Consider the following 16,289-nt stretch of genomic DNA (forward strand, 5'->3'; position numbering starts at 1 on the left):
ACTGGTGAATGAAAACGGTTGTAGATAAACTATTGTAGGTACTGTAGGCCTACACGAATTATTGTGAACAGTGTTTCCGTATAGTTAAAATAATGTAATTAGGTTTATTTTTTATGTCTTTAAAAATGTTTGATTTCCAAGTCACCGTTTTTTAAGTAGTATTGTACTAATGATTTAGATGTAAATGACTAATAGAGTAATCTGCTTCTAATACCATAACCAGTTAAAAACAACAGAATGACTAGTCGATTGTTTTTTCCAGTCGGTTGTCCCATCACTACTACAGTCCAACCTCAGTATAACGAATCTGAAGGGACCGAACTGAATATTCGTTATATCAAGGATTTTGTTAAAACGAGGTTCGTTATATAGAGGTTAGGATTGCAGAAATTTCGCTAAGTCGAGGTTCAGAACCAGCATCCGTCAATATAGGTCGGGATTCGACCTCATTAAAATGCAATTAAAAGTAGTATAGGCTACAATACTTTACAGTACAGTGTTTACATTGTACAGTAGAACCTAAATTATCCGGCATAATAAAGGGGAGGGATCTTGAATATTGCGCAACAATGGCATTGACCTTGGTACAGGTTAAAAACTGTAAGTTTAAAATCACAGCTTGATCTAACCCTCCTAAAACCTAGCCAAACACTGTATTGCGTAGTCATAAACCATGTAAAGAACAAAACAAAACAGTAGAAAGTTTTGTAAGCTACTGCTCGTGATAGGCCGGCAGGCTACTTACAGTACGGTACAGTACAGTACTGATTTATCACAACAGAGGAATGTCAATAATAATCATCAACTATAGGACGTGTTGCTAGTTGAAACAAATCGTATTGAAAACAATAAATTATTAGATCAGTCATTATAAAAGTGTATAATCATAGCCAACTTAAGGATAATAAAAAAACCCTCGTAAAAGGAATGTTAAAATAACGATGTTGCTATTATTTATCTTTGGTTTTGTTTTTATATTCTTTCTTAGGTTTCTCTTTATCCTAAAATTGTACAATTCACCATAGTTATCCCATATCGCCCAATCACAGCTTACTAAACATTACGTCGTCATCAGTCATCAGAGAATGAAATCAGTTCTCAGTTGCAACATAGCGCGCGCAGCGACAGCAGACCATCGATGTATAATAACATCGATGCAGCAGACAAAGATGTAAAACGGAGCAGACGAATGTTAGCGCAAGCGATGACGTGACCTTTCCATTTCATTTGATAAAGAAACAAATTTTCCCAAAACAATAATTGGGTGGGGGATTTGTTATATCGAGGGAAAGACGTAGACAATTCGTTATGAAGAGGTTAAATTCGCAATGTAGAGGTTCTGACAATGATAAATTCGTTATATTGAGGTGTCTTATTTTAGCCGAAATCACGAAAAATTCGTTAAATCAAGGTCGTTGTTGTGGTTTGTTCGTTATGTAGAGGTAAAATATACATTGTGCCTTATGGAGAGTTCTAGGGGATTAAAAAAAATTTGTTATATCAAGGAATTCGTTATATCGAGGTTCGTTATATCAAGGTTAGACTGTACAAACATGACTTGTAACAACAAAGTTTAAAATTTAAGAAAGTCACATTAACTTAAGTTAGGATAAGTTAGAGGCTTTAATAAAACTACTAATATACTACTAATACTACTAATATACTAACATATAGGTATGCAAAATAAGCCGAATGCAGATCTACAACATATAATATATGTTGTAGATGTGACCATATTATGGTCACCTTCTTACTTATATCAGGTCATTTAATTATAAAATAGCCTGTGCTTTAATCCAATTTTTATTTCAACTGTTTAAGTACCTAGTCTTTGTTTACAACCTGGCAATGGTTAAAAACTTTGTCTGGTAAATTGATATTCATTTTAAGACTGATACACGAGCCTTTCACACCTACGGTTTCTGCAGTCCGTTTGAAAACAGTAATTTTTACGCCAATTCTATGTTTCTTTCACTTGCACGGTTTCTGATCTTAGGGGGAGGTGAATGTGTTAATGTCACACACGATAACATAAAAATAGATTTTTAATTGACCGGTCAGATTGTAAACGATAAACATTGCAACACCTATTCTATTTGAATTGGCTGGTGGGCTCCCGTTGTATTGAAACCCCTGCTGTATGAAAGATTGCATTTAACTACATGTGCCACTGATGCACGGCCTCGTCACGACAACCATCCGGCTCAGTGGCAGTGGATGGCTACAAGACAGCACGAGTTTCTGTCGTCACCGTAACTGTAGTGTGAAAGCTCTCATGCTCTTCCATAGGGTAGAAAAAGTGTAGTTTGAGATGTGAGCGTTATAAAGCAGGTTGGTAGGCAGCACTGCTTCTAACTAATTTTCTAGTTTATAAGGAAAACTGTATTTTTTATGTATTCCGACATAAGCAATGCAATCAACAGGGTGTCCACAGAAAATTTGTCATTTATTTCCATGACTATTTACTATAAATTTCCATGACTTACGAACTTTACTTGAAAATTATAATATTCTTACACACACGAAAAATACTGCCTAAACAAGTTATTTCACAGAATATACTGAAATATGTATTAAAAGAAAACAATGGAGTAATACATTTTGCTAAAATATGGCATTCAAAGTAAGGAAGGAAAAAGGAAAGCCCAGACTCTGCCGTCCCCATAGCTGGCCAAGTTCTCTCCCCTTTTTCATTTTTCAAAACTCATAAACTAATACAACTGTAATGAATTGAATTGTCATAAATTTGTGAGAAATCCTGAAAAATGCTACAATAGTTGGTGTTAGAACTATGTATGTATGTATGTGGTGTCTATGTATATTCTCTACTGCCTGCCATTTGAAGATAAAACCACATGTTTTATTAACTTAATTGTTATGATAAATTTATATTACTTGTTTACATTTAATCAGTTTCATTCTCAACTATGTTAATAAACCATCTATTTTTTCATCTCTTTAATTAAGTAAAATCTTATCGATCTTACAATCTATCATTAACAGTTGGGGTTACGGCCGACTAGTGCATTGAAAAGTTCCCTCAAATCCATCCATCATTGGGGATTTCCCTGACTTTCCATGACCTTTTGCCTATTTCCATGACTTTCAATGACCAGCATTTTTTCCATGACTTTCCAGAATGTGGACACCCTGAATCAAGTATACCTGTTCAAATAAAGAGCTTTTTGACTTTCTCTCTATAAGTTTCCCAAAAATAATATTTTTATTATAACTACTGTAGCCTGTGTACCTGTGATTTCGCAATGGCAGAAGATCTGCTTTGGTTGTTAAAAGTCAAGGATAAAAAAACACAGAAGTAAAAGTTGATAAAGATTATAATTACAAAGAACTGCTAACTACTTCAATACAAAAAGTAAATAAAGTTGAGACAAGAAATATCCTAAACACAAAAAAATACATTCAAGACAGTACTTGGTATCATTTAGGTTTAGTTTCTTGATCTGTGACATAGCGAATGAAGACATTATTCTCTGGCATAGGGTCAGGCAGAGGATCTTCTTCGTACATGTAGGAGCAAGCGATGGCCAGGACTGAACCTGAAACATGTTCTTTTTTTAACATCTATCACACTATCACTTGATCTATCACTTTGATTTTAAACGTTAGCTAACTGCCCACATTTTGTCCTCTTATTTGTACATAAGCTGCTTAGGTGAAGTAATAAGTTAAGCAGATAGACAACTATAAAGAAATACATTGAGGTAGGGCTGGTCTAGTGTTTAGAACTCGGGACTCCCATCCTTAAGGTACAGGTTTGAATCCTGCTTATCACTAGAAGCTTTAAGCTAGGGTAAAGTGGGAACAACTAGCTTTACTTTGTAAAATATATATGTGTATATGTACGAGGCTTGTCCAGAAAGTAAGTACCGTTTTGTTCTACCCCCGGCACAGTGCTAACAACGATGTTACACGCATGTGCACTAGTCTCATTGGTTCATTTGTTAACAGCTGACGCAATAACGGCAAAATTGTGTTGTGTTTTCATTAGTTAGTGTGCGCTCAAAATGTTAGAAACAATTTCTGATCCCGCGGACTGTAAAGTGCGTTCTGTAATACAATTTTTGAATGAATGCAAGGAACGTGACAGCAAGAAGCCTGCTGAAATTGATCGCCAACTTACAGAAGTTTATGGAGAAACAGTTATCACTGATGGAATGGCAAGAAAATAGGTTCGGCAATTCAATGATGCACCAATATTCATGACAAGGCTCGCAGCGGGCGGCCATCTGGTGTGAGTCAGGAATTTAATTGAAAAGGTGAATGAAAAAACTTGTGAAAACAGACGTTTCACCATAAGAATGCTTTCTGATTAATTCCCACAGATTTCAAAATCTCTTTTGCATGATATTGTGGTTATTTGCTTTAATTATCAAAAGATGTGTTCCCGTTGGGTTCCGAAGATGCTTACGGATGAACACAAAAAGAAGCGACTTGGCAGTGCCTTGACATTTTTCACCTGTTTCAGTGATGAAGGGGATGAATTCTTAAACGAGTTTGTTACAGGTTGTGACGTAATTTTCCTAGCGGGCGACAAGTGGGAAATTACGCCACCAATAAGAAAACGAGATCCCAGGATTCGCCCTAGTCTGGTCGCGGGGAATTTTCCCAGGATTCGATAGTGATTCGGATAGCCTAAATTTGATAGCCCTGGTTAACAGAGCTCGGGACGAACGTTGCGGGTTACCCAAACACCCAACTCGAAATCACCACTCTAGCCTAGGGCTTGTGGGGAAATTAATAATTTTGACTTGACTCTGTGGGCAATTATCTTAATGACACACTACTAGCTAACTTAACGAGAGAACAGGTAAGCTAAGTAGTCACCCCGCTTACCTACGGAGTTAAGTCGTCAACCTGTAACAAACAAGGTTAGTACAAGATAGGCCTAACCTAGCCTAATTCCCACAGAGTCCGAATTTATTAAACAAAAAGAAAACAAGTTAGCCTAAGTGGTCCAGGTGAGGAACAAACAAAAAAAAAAAACAAAACTAAAAGGTGAAACTGCTCCTTGAGCCAAAAACGAAAAATTAAAACTTCTGCTTCCTCACGTGGTCGACTTAAGCAAACCTAGACAAACTTGGTCCAGCAGAGACCTGTCTGCTGGGACGAACTTCGGGACGTGAGGGTACTTTTAAAAGGGTTAAAGACCTAAGAGGAAAATTCCCAATACGGGCGACATACGCTAATTAAAGTGATACGTCACCAACTGTAATAGTAAAAGCAAAAAAGTAGGGATGGACGAGATTGGATTTTTAGTTCGAGACGAGACGAGACGAGATTTTTTATTTCTCATAAAATTTCGAGACGAGATTTCTCTTCTCATACACAACGGGAAATGCACGTTTGAAATTTTTACCTGATTTTGTAACATTGTTAGATGACTGTTTAAATACTAAAATAATGATAATAGGCAAGAATATTTACAATCTTTCATTAAATAACATCAGCATAACATTTTTTTATTAATCACGCCTAACTTATTAAAAATGCCTACGATTAGGAAACATGGTGATATCAGTTAGGATAGAGTTCAACTTATCCTAAAATAAAATAAATCATAAAATAAAAGCAATATTAATTTTTATAAAATAGTTACTTGTTTTGACTTTTTTTATAGTAATACAGTCTAACCTTGATATAACGAACCTCGATATAACGAATTCCTTGATATAACGAACTTTTTTAAATCCCCCAGAACTCTCCATAAGACACAATGTATATTTTACCTCTACATAACGAACAATCCATATCAACGACCTTGATGTAACAAATTTTTCATGTTCCTGGCTAAAATAAGACACCTCAATATAACGAATTTATCATTGTCAGAACCTCTACATAGCGAATTTAACCTCTACTTAACGAATTGTCTGCGTCTCTCCCTCGATACAACGAACCCCCCACCACCATTATTGCTTTTGAAAAATCTGTTTCTTCATAAAATGAAATGGAAAGGTGACGTCAATGCTTGCGCTAACATTCGTCTGCTCTGTTACACATCCCTGTCTGCTGTCGTCGTTGCGCGCTATGTTTACAACTAAGAGAACTGATTTCATTCACTGAGGACTGATGACGACGTAATGTGTAGTAAGCTGTGATTGGGTGATAAGTAAATATGGTGAATTGTACAATTTTTGGATGGAGAGAAACCTTAGAAAGAAAAAGAATAGAAGATCAAGGCAAAGAAAAAGAATAGCAACATCGATATCTTAACATCTCATTAACGAGTGTTTTATTATCTTTAAGTTGGCTATGATTATACACTTTTATAACGACTTAGCCGATCTAATATTTTCTTTATTTTCAATATGATTTGTACTAAGTTCATGATTAATACAGTACATTCCTCCATTGTGATTTAAAGCAGTAATGTAGCCTACCGGCCTATCGCGAGCAGTAGCTTACAAAACTCTAATGTTTTGTTTTGTTCTTTACGTGGTTTATTGCTATGCAATACAGTGTTTGGCTAGGTTTTAGGTGGGTTGGAGTAAGCAGTAAGCTGTGATTTTAAACTAAAGTTTGTAACCTGTACCAAGGTCAATGACTATAAATGTCATGATTGCGCAATATTAAAGATCCCTTCCCTTTAGTATCCCGGATAAGCGAGGTTCTACTTTACAATGTAAACACTGTACACTGTAAAGTATTGTAGCCTAGACTACTTTAATTGTGTTTTAATCAGGTCCAATCCCGACCTATATAGACTGATGCTGGTTCTGAACCTCGACTTAGCAAAATTCCTGCAAACCTAACCTCTATATAACGAACCTCATTTTAACGAAATCCTTGATATAACGAATATTCGGTTCGGTCCCTTCAGATTCGTTATACTGAGGTTGGACTGTAAAACATTCCTCACACTGCTTACTCTTAACAAAACTTCTCAAATGTTATTAAAGTAATATTATTAAAATAATGAAAGTAATATTTACATTAAAACAATTAAAGTAATATTTACATTAAAAGAATTAATTAAATAAGAACGCCTTCGAAAAGGAAACGCAACTACAACACGCTCCTGTATTGCGGGTATTGCATTGACTTTCTGCAGGCGTTTTTAATTTTTTTTTTTTTTTTTTATTCTTGTCTCGATAAAAATCTCGGCCAAAAAGTAATCTCGTCTCGTGTAACGAGATTGAAAATTTCCCGAAATTTCGAGACTTGACCATCCCTACAAAAAAGAGTTGGTTAAGCTGTATAACTATGGCGGAATAGTCAGGCCTAGCCTGTAAAAGTTGGCTGGGAATATCGAATTATCACACTTTGAGGACTAACCCCAATAACGCCAGTTGAGTATTATGGTAACACTCACCAATCGAAGATCCAGACTATACGTACGAAACACTCTAGACGAAAACTCGCACACACACTACCACTAAAATGCACGAGAAACGAAAGAAGACGAATATATTCTCAACTCGAAGGGAAGCCGGTCGGAGTTAGAATGACGACCTTCTTCTTACCCCTCGAAAATCCCCTCAATCCCCTCACGCTCACCTCTGATTGGTCAGAGGTTACAAAAAAAAAACCCCAAAAAACAAAGCTTGATGCTTGAGGGAAGGCGCAAGAAGAACTAGAGCAAGAAGAAGCATAGTGGGAAGGAAGATGAAGAAGTAAGGCGGAGAAGTAAAACTGGAGCAGACGACGCTCCCCGAAAAACAGTGCGGCGGTTTTTACTTCCTCTGTCCCAGTCGTCTGCTGGTGCGTCTGTCACCTCGGTTTCGTTTCGAAGTTAGGTAACGACGTTGAGGTTAAGTTGCAACAGTTACGTTAGTGCCACGACTAGGCCTACTCAACAGCTTATAATTAGCTGTTTAAACATCGTGGTTTAAATCGTTATTTTTACCCCCCTACCCATTTGACCCGTTACAAGGTGATGAAACTTGGGTTTGTCATGTCACTCCCGAATCCAAACAACAATCAATGGAATGAAGACACTCACAATCCCCCCGAAATCAAAATGTCAAAACAACTTTGACGAAAAGAAAAATCATATGCACTGTGTTCTGGGACAGAAAGGGCTTTTTGCTTGTTGATTTCTACCCAGAGGGGAAACAATCAATGTGGAAAGATATTGTGAAACCCTGAGAAAACTTTTGAGTGTGATTCAGATCAAAAGACGTGGAATGCTTAGTGAAGGCATTGTGTTGATCCATGACAACGCATGTCCCCATTCTGCTGGTGCCACTCAAAACCTTATTCATGGATTTGGTTGGGAACAGTTTGACCATCCGCCGTACAGCCCTGATCTGGCACCTTCTGATTTGCACTTGAAACGGGATTTCGGAGGGCGCCGCTTTGACAGGCCCCCTCATCTAAGCCACTCCAAGCCCCCTACAGTGACAGTACGCCACTGCCCTCCCTGTAGCAGCAAACCTTGGTACTCGTTAAATCTAATGCTATTGAAATAGTTTTTCATTGAAAATCAAATCAGGCAAATGGAAATTCGCTTAGTCTGCAGGTTTGCTGCGGCAGGGGTATTTAAAAAATCTCACTTCATGAGATTTGTTCCCACATATGCATGCATTTTGCTGCCCATTACAGTTCTCTTTATTAAAAAATGTTGATAAAAGTACAAACCACTCTTTAACTTACCATCATGGCTGAAGGACAAGGACGCTATGGATGTGTTGTATCTATGGAACTGGCACAGACGTTTCTTGTTCTGGCCATCCCATATATTCACATAACCATCAGAGCCTCCTGTTGCGAATGTGTTGTAGCCTTGGTGAAAACTGAAAAAAAACCAGAACCGTACAGTAATTAGTGTATGTCCAAGGACAATACAGTTTAGATCAAGTGAGAATTGCTTTCAGAGAAAAAAATATTGGGCGTGTTTAGTAAAACTTAAAGGAAAGCATAAAAAAAATAAAAATAGAAAGAATATACAAAAGACATTTAGTCTAAGTTGTTTACTTAATCATTTGAAAATAGTAAAAAAAACCTTTTGCCTTTTTTCTAGCTTTGTCTTGTAACAGGTATTTAAAACTAAGCAGAAGCAAATATGTAAAAGAAACACCAGATACCCAAGGTCCATAAAAAACAAATTTGAATTTTACTTTTGTATGATTTAAATCAAAGCTAATATGGTTCTTACTTGTTATTATTTTAATCTTTTGTAAGAGGTTGGCAGCCTCTTTTCACCTTGCATTCTCCCGTCCACACACACACAGGCTACCGACCTGTGCGTGGAACCTATCCAGCAAAGCAAGGGTGAAAGGTACTGATAAAAAGTAGCGGCAGGGACCAGGATCTGAACCCACGACACCACTGCCTTGGGCCCGAAGTCAGCAACGCTACCGACTGAGCCACAGACTCACCTTCATTAACACACAGCAGAAACTTGTGTTTGTAAAGATACTCTTTTTAAAATCAAGAGTCATTTAATTAAACCTTTTTACCTGATAGCATTTACAGGATATATTTTCTCTATTCCTCCTTCTTTGAGCCTGTGGCACTTGAAAGCGTACTTCTTCTTCTGCATTTCAGCTCCGGTGTCCAAGTACTCTACAGCAACCCTTCCTTCTATGCTGCTGAGCACATATCCCTAAAATTTACATTCTTTTATTATGATTGTAACTCACTTCGAATTTGTTCATTGTAAAATTACAAAGCCTCACTAAATTGAAGAACTTGGAAAAGGTCATGTTTTAAATCATTATATGGTGCCCAAATAGTGATTATTGGGTTCAAATAGAATAAAATACTACAGTTTTTTTTTCAAATAGCAAATATTTATGTTATTATATATATTCACCAAAAATGAGTAGCCTACTATAGTCGAGACCCATCTCAACATTACCAGTGACACTTGCCTGTTTGTTGGGGAAGCATCGAATGCAGCGTGTTTGGTACTTGAGGCTGGATTCTCGTCGCTGCTGTATGTAGCCCATGTTGCGGAGATCCCACACATAGACCTTTCGTCCTGCAGTCCCGACGACAAACTTCTCCCCACACAAACTCATGGTGTAAACCTGCAAACATAAACCATTATCAACTAAATGAAGACATTTAAACATTATCCTTAGTTCAATATGTTTTCATTTCATTTCATTTCATTTCAACATATTAACCTAATAATAGGAAAGTAGATGAGTGGGAGTCACTTAGATCATTTAAATCTCTCTATGACTTCTTACTGAAGCCATTCGCCCTAGCACAACGTTAAGTTCTCGACTACTTTTGAAAAAAAAAAACATTAATGCATATATTGTAACTTGCTTCTTGGTACGGAATCAGTATGGTAAGCGGCTACCAGTAAGCACAGAGTAAGATTATTGTCTTTTCATTTACAAGGTTAATATCGTCACATAGCAATCATTAGTTTATCTTAGGCACAATTACATTTTCCTATTATATTTTACAGCTCTTTCAAAGAATCAAAATACCCAGGCCTAGACCTAATTATTTAGGAGGGCCTATATAGATTGAGTAACAAACAATAAGGTTATAATAGCAGCAAAGTCACTATCGTCATTCTAGTTCATAAGATTTAGATTGTTAAAGCACACAACACAATTAATAAATATGGGAAAAAAACAATTGAAACCTGAACAGCCAACAATATAGGGCCTGTGTAATGATAAAAAAAATAATTAATGCTAACAACAATGTTTGTATGGTTTTGTCAATTGAACGATAAAATATGAGCAACTTATTGTTACTCGCTTATTTTTATTTTGTTCCCTTTAGTCCCTTTTAGTAGGGGGATTTTTACCTCCTGTGCAGATATAGAAATTAGTGAGAATAATTAATTTTCTCATTTTAGTTTTGATTGAATAGTAAACATTTTATTATTAAGTAGCCTATCTTAATTTATTTCTAATCTCAACTAAGTATAAACCGGTTTTGCTGTTTAGTTTTAATATTCGAGTTTTGGGATTTAACTTTTAGGGCCAACTGTTACTGTTAGTTAATAAATGTACATGTAAACAGGTTTTGCTGTTTAGTTTTAATATTCAAATTTCGGGATTTGACTTTTGGGGCCAACTGTTAGTTAATAAATGTACAAACAAACTGAGTAGCCCATTTGAATGATAATTGGGTGAACATATCTTAAAAGATTTTTTTACCAAACGACCGTGGAAAAACAATTTATTTAGAAGAAAATTAATTATTCTCACTAATTTATATATATGACCAGGGGGTAAAATTCTGGGCTTTACATTTTAAGCTGACCTCATGAAAAGGTTAAAAGTCCAGGGGTAAAATTTCGGCCCGTACACTCTAGGTTTTATAATTTGATGTGTTCTGATTAAATTCACAACCGTGAAAATATATGTTTAATTCCACCTTAAATTATTGATTTGATGTTGTGCAACTCAAAAGTTTGCGTCCTGAATTTTACCCTCTTGTTTGTGACGTCAGTTTTGCTAAGGAGTAAAATTCCAGGGGGAGAAAATTCCGCTATCCCCTCGTTTAACTAAATATCAGTTTGTTGCCAGCCACAGCCTGCTTTTAACTTTACTTAAGACAATTTAATGATACAGTATAACCTAGATAACAAGACACATTGGATTTAAATAAGACTTTTTATCAAGGTTTGAAATAAAATTGCGATTATAGGGATCATCTATTTCAAAGATTTGAAAATGTTGTTATCAAGGATCCACTGATGTTACCTTATCGGGCTGTGTGTAGTTCCCGACACAGCGTGAGGCTCTGGGGTCCCACATTTTAACTGTGGCATCCCAACTCCCAGTCAAAATTCCGTTCACTTCACTGGAGTACTCCACAGCTCTGATTGCACTGTCATGTGTTCCCAGTACACTTTCTGCAATTCGAATGGATGCCAGTTTATTCTTAATAAGCACTATATTCTAGCAATGTAAAGTAGGCTACTTCATGAAATACCATTGCTTAGAAGCCTGAACTATTACCCTCTAGGATTCATCATTACCACCATAACCTGTACTGGATTTCTTGTTCACCGTGCATTATATGCCATATGTGAGGTAGCCAATTACTAAAAATATCATTCAAGCTGTGTCAATTGCCCTCATGACCCAAGTCAAAATCAAATCAAATATCATTTATTCTATTAAAGTTGAATGGTTTACCGAAACAGTTTACAGAGCCTGCAGTCATGGGGCTAAGAAGGTCGATCTTGATCGGCCTTAGCTTTTGGAGGAAATAAGAAGGAAAGCCCTAGTGGTATAGTTTAAAAGGCCTGGCCCAGTAATGTGCTAAACAGTTCGTCCTAAGAGATGAAGGTTTTTTTAGCCCGTAGTCTGGGGACATTGAGCCCACGGGAGTCTGGCACTATTGAGAGGACATTGAGCATCTAAATGTACGTAAATGCATTTTTTACCTCCTCTCTACTCTACAAAAAAAAAAAATCTTTTTACATTGTAAGCAATTTGGATAATTGGAGTTCTACTGTAGGCTACTTATTGGCGTACTGCATGGTGGACTTGGAATGGAAAATAAACATATCTACATATTATTAATGAATTATTGGTGTCTTAAAAATGTGTTCAGATGTCACTCGAGGCACTCAGAATTTGTTAAAAGCGTTGTTTCTCGAGCTGCTATTTACACACCTAACGATTCAAATATATTTATTCAAGATAAATATCATCATCATATTTATTTTACCTGGCGAGGTCATGTATGGCCTCGCCAGGTTTGCAAAACTTGTGGGCGAGGGACCAATATATTTTTTAAAAAATTACAAAGTTTACCTTATTTTTTTTCTTTTAGTCTTTTTTAAGTATAAAAAAGTTATGATACTAGTTGGTTCTAAGGTGGCTTGTGGCAGGCACTTATTTTATTATATTATATATTTAATCTATTTAATGATGTATTTACAATGATTATTTAAATAAAATAGTTGTTGAAACATATTGCATTTTAACAAAAAAACTAAGTACAGATCAAGAATATAATGTACACTTGAAGTTAAGATTACTAAGATGTTCGGTATTTAATCCAAGTATATAAAATTGCTACAAAATTAGCTCACCTGAATTGCTATTGAAATCATACATTTTAAGCGTATTATCAAGACCTCCACTGAAGCTGTGAACAGCATCCTGAAAAAAGCAAATAAAATTGATCTCACTTAATAAACTTGATATTTGGACTATTCTCCGTGCACTCAATCCCCACAAACACGATTAAATGGGATTTAGCATGCGTTCTTGCAGTACTCATCCACCGCGTGATCGGATTATCAAGACTCAGCTCTGTATTTGAAAAGAATAGTAGAGCATGACATGGAAATCTATTCTTGACGTGTCTAGGCACTGTGGTGGTGGGCCATTTTTTTTATTCTGGGCTTCCAGACTGACTTAATATGTTTCTGCAAGACAACAGCAGTATTTAAAAGCCAAACAATGAATTCCTGAATGAAATGATTTCCTGGATTAGGCCTATATTAAATAACAGTGATCATTCCAATTAGTTTTAAGTTAAGCCAGAGTAAGTTAGGATGAGTATGAATTAATTTAAAATAAGTTAGAGGTATGATGTGTTGTAACCTACCTGGAAACAGACATCAAGCACAGGCCTGTCATGAGAATATTTAATTCTCAAGTTGTTTGTCTGGATATCATATAATGATACTGTGCAATCCCACGATGAAACCAGCAGAAATTGTGATGAGTTCGGTCCAAATTTTACAGAGGAAATTCCGTCATCCGGAGGGGATTTTAATTTAAATTCAGTCCTTGTTTCTCCAGTCATCTAAAAAATATTTCAAAAGCTGTTTAGACCTGACTCAACATCATACTATACTAATATTATAAATGTAAAGGTTTGTGTATTTGTTTGTTTGAAGTTCAATCACGCATAAAACTATTGGTCGGATCGGGCTGAAATTTGGCATGATGATAGCTCACATCCCGATTAACATATAAATATATTCTTGTCTCAAAGAACCTTTCGGGCTCCGCCCCAGTGGCTCCCTGGAGTTTCATATGAACCTTATTAGTATTCATATTTTCTTTCAGCACAATTTTTCAGTAGCCTAATTAGTAATGAATACCAATTTTTGGGGGAGGATTTAGGGGTCCCGGATTCGATCCCCGCCAAGTCACCAATGGATTTTATCTAAAAGACAATGCCGCAACCCCTTGGTCTAGCCTGAAGTAATGTGAAAAACAATCCCAGGCTCGAGCTTAGCGTCCTAGGACAAAAAAAGTATTCATATTTAAGAGGAATTAAATTATTTAGTCAGCTGATTCAACTAAACCAGTTGATTCTGTGATATTGAATGCCATTAAAAGTTAAAAGATTTACCTACTGGGTGCAGCACTATTATTTTATTTGTTGTTGTTGTTATGTTATGACGACAGCTAATTTGAACTAAGCAGCAACAAAAAGCTGTGATACACAGAAATATTTTACTTTTTTTAATTGTTTAGGTGCAGTGGTAGAACATTATGGCTATGGTAGATGTGTTATACTAAACGCAAAGCATGAGCATAATTAATTGCAATAAGCATTTTATACTTGAATACGCCAACCCCGTACGAAATATAGGTACTCTGCTAGTTTCTTATAAGACTCTCACTTCCAGTTAACTTATCAGCAAAGAGACAGGATGAGTAAGCCTATTTATTTAGTATACTCAAGTAAAATGTAGTCTACGAGGCCCCCAGCAGCTCTCACCAGTGAGGCCTCTCTATATTCTGATTCTCCGGAAGGCTGGAACATAAGGGTAGAAATACACGATGTATTGCTTCAACTCGATGAATTGGCCTTTTGTTTTCAACATTCTGATCGACAAAAAGACTTGGGAGATTAGCTAATATAATAATAAGTCCATTATATTTTCATTATAATCTTAACTTAAATGTGCGTTTTTTAAAGTCAAACATGTACTGGGTTTTAAAAGAGGAATAGGCCTACATGATGATAATCTTAAATGAAAATACATTACCTTTATAATCTCGACCTCACAGCATGTAATTAGACGCACAATAGGTCTAGAATAGGCTTAATTTTTCAAAAGTTTTGAATGAAGAGCTGACAGTTAACGAATGTGAGAAAATTTGTCTATTTATATACCGGTATCTATATAAATATTGTATCAAGTAACAGTAAATTAGGACTAAGTCTAATCTGAAAATTCAACTTAAAAGAATTTTAGATGTTTCTTCTTGTTTGAACGTAAACAAACGATGGAATCAAGACAAGTAGACAAGACAAATTAGACAATACAAAATGGAATAAAAGACGGTTCGACCATCATTCCACATTCCACTCCACCATTCCTTTTCCTTGAGCGATTTTGAATTGAACGAACATTGAATGAAGGAAAATTAAACCAACCAAACCGAATCCAATCCAAAAGTAACCAACTGTCACTCGGGTCACTCCCGGTCACTCCACTCTGGTTGTCTCGTCTGTTTATGCAGCCTGGCTGGAGCCTGGAGCCTATGGAGCCGTTGGCGTTGGCGCCTTCCTATCAGGCTTCTGCAGTTGTCCAGATTTTCAATTTAGTTTTTTTACCAACTTTCAAAGTTGAGGATTTTTTTTCTGTTTAACGGGATTTTTACAACGGCGCTAAATGGCCACCAACTGTAAAATCATCTCTGAGAAAAAATTAAGAAAAAAAATCAGAACGCAAAAACTAGGCTTCCTCTCTGAGAAAAAAGTCTAAATTCTGAGTTTAAAATCAGAATATAACTAGTGGGCGTTCCCCTCGGAGATTAAAGTCAGAGTTTAACAAAGTGGGCGTTCCTCTCTGTGAAAAAAGATAGAATTCTGAGATTAAAGTCAGAATTGAACTTGTGGGCGTTCCCACGGCCACCTTTAACTCCAGGCCGCAGCTTGGTAGGATTGGCAACGTTGCAAGTAGTGTTGTCTAGTGCCAGAGCCAGATGTCCTGCACGGCCTGGTAGAATTAGCAACATCGCATGTAGGGTTGTTTAGTGTCAGAAGTCCCATAAGATAATATGGCAGACAGCTGACATCAGCTCATTAATTTGCGCTATATTTATTTAAATTTATGAACATAAATTCATTAAAACTAGAGAACCCGTGCGGCTCAATGAGCCGCATAGTATGAAACATAACGCCGATGAAAACTTTATGCTTAAATTCGAGTAATTGTAGCTACATCTTTAGAGTCGTTTAAACACTTGTTAGAAACTAATTTTAAATATCTCTGTTTGCGTCGTCAAGGTTCACCTACATTATTTCTGCTCTCAGTTTTAATTGATAACTTCTAATGAATGCTAAACGATCTGTTTTAATTCGAGTTAACATGTTGCAACTTAGTTTTTCAAGAATTGGGAATTGAAGAAAACTGTTGCCTCAGG

At 36.3% G+C, this 16,289-nt stretch overlaps 1 protein-coding gene across 1 annotated transcript; it reads right to left on the minus strand.

Annotated features, from left to right (window-relative positions):
* Positions 1-3,317: 3,317 nt before the first annotated feature.
* On the minus strand, positions 3,318-15,165 carry LOC128989733 (mitotic checkpoint protein BUB3-like). The gene is made up of 8 exons (XM_054411753.1): positions 14,906-15,165; positions 13,507-13,707; positions 12,986-13,055; positions 11,643-11,794; positions 9,837-9,995; positions 9,423-9,568; positions 8,617-8,756; positions 3,318-3,557 (listed from the first exon to the last, which is right to left on the minus strand). The coding sequence occupies exons 2-8, from the start codon at positions 13,705-13,707 to the stop codon at positions 3,439-3,441; spliced, it is 987 nt and encodes a 328-aa protein (XP_054267728.1). The 5' UTR covers positions 14,906-15,165; the 3' UTR covers positions 3,318-3,438.
* Positions 15,166-16,289: the final 1,124 nt, after the last annotated feature.

Source organism: Macrosteles quadrilineatus, unplaced genomic scaffold (assembly GCF_028750875.1).
Source record: "Macrosteles quadrilineatus isolate MER2022 unplaced genomic scaffold, UCM_ALF_1.0 Scaffold_3__2_contigs__length_128488019, whole genome shotgun sequence".
Lineage (NCBI taxonomy): Eukaryota > Metazoa > Arthropoda > Insecta > Hemiptera > Cicadellidae > Macrosteles > Macrosteles quadrilineatus.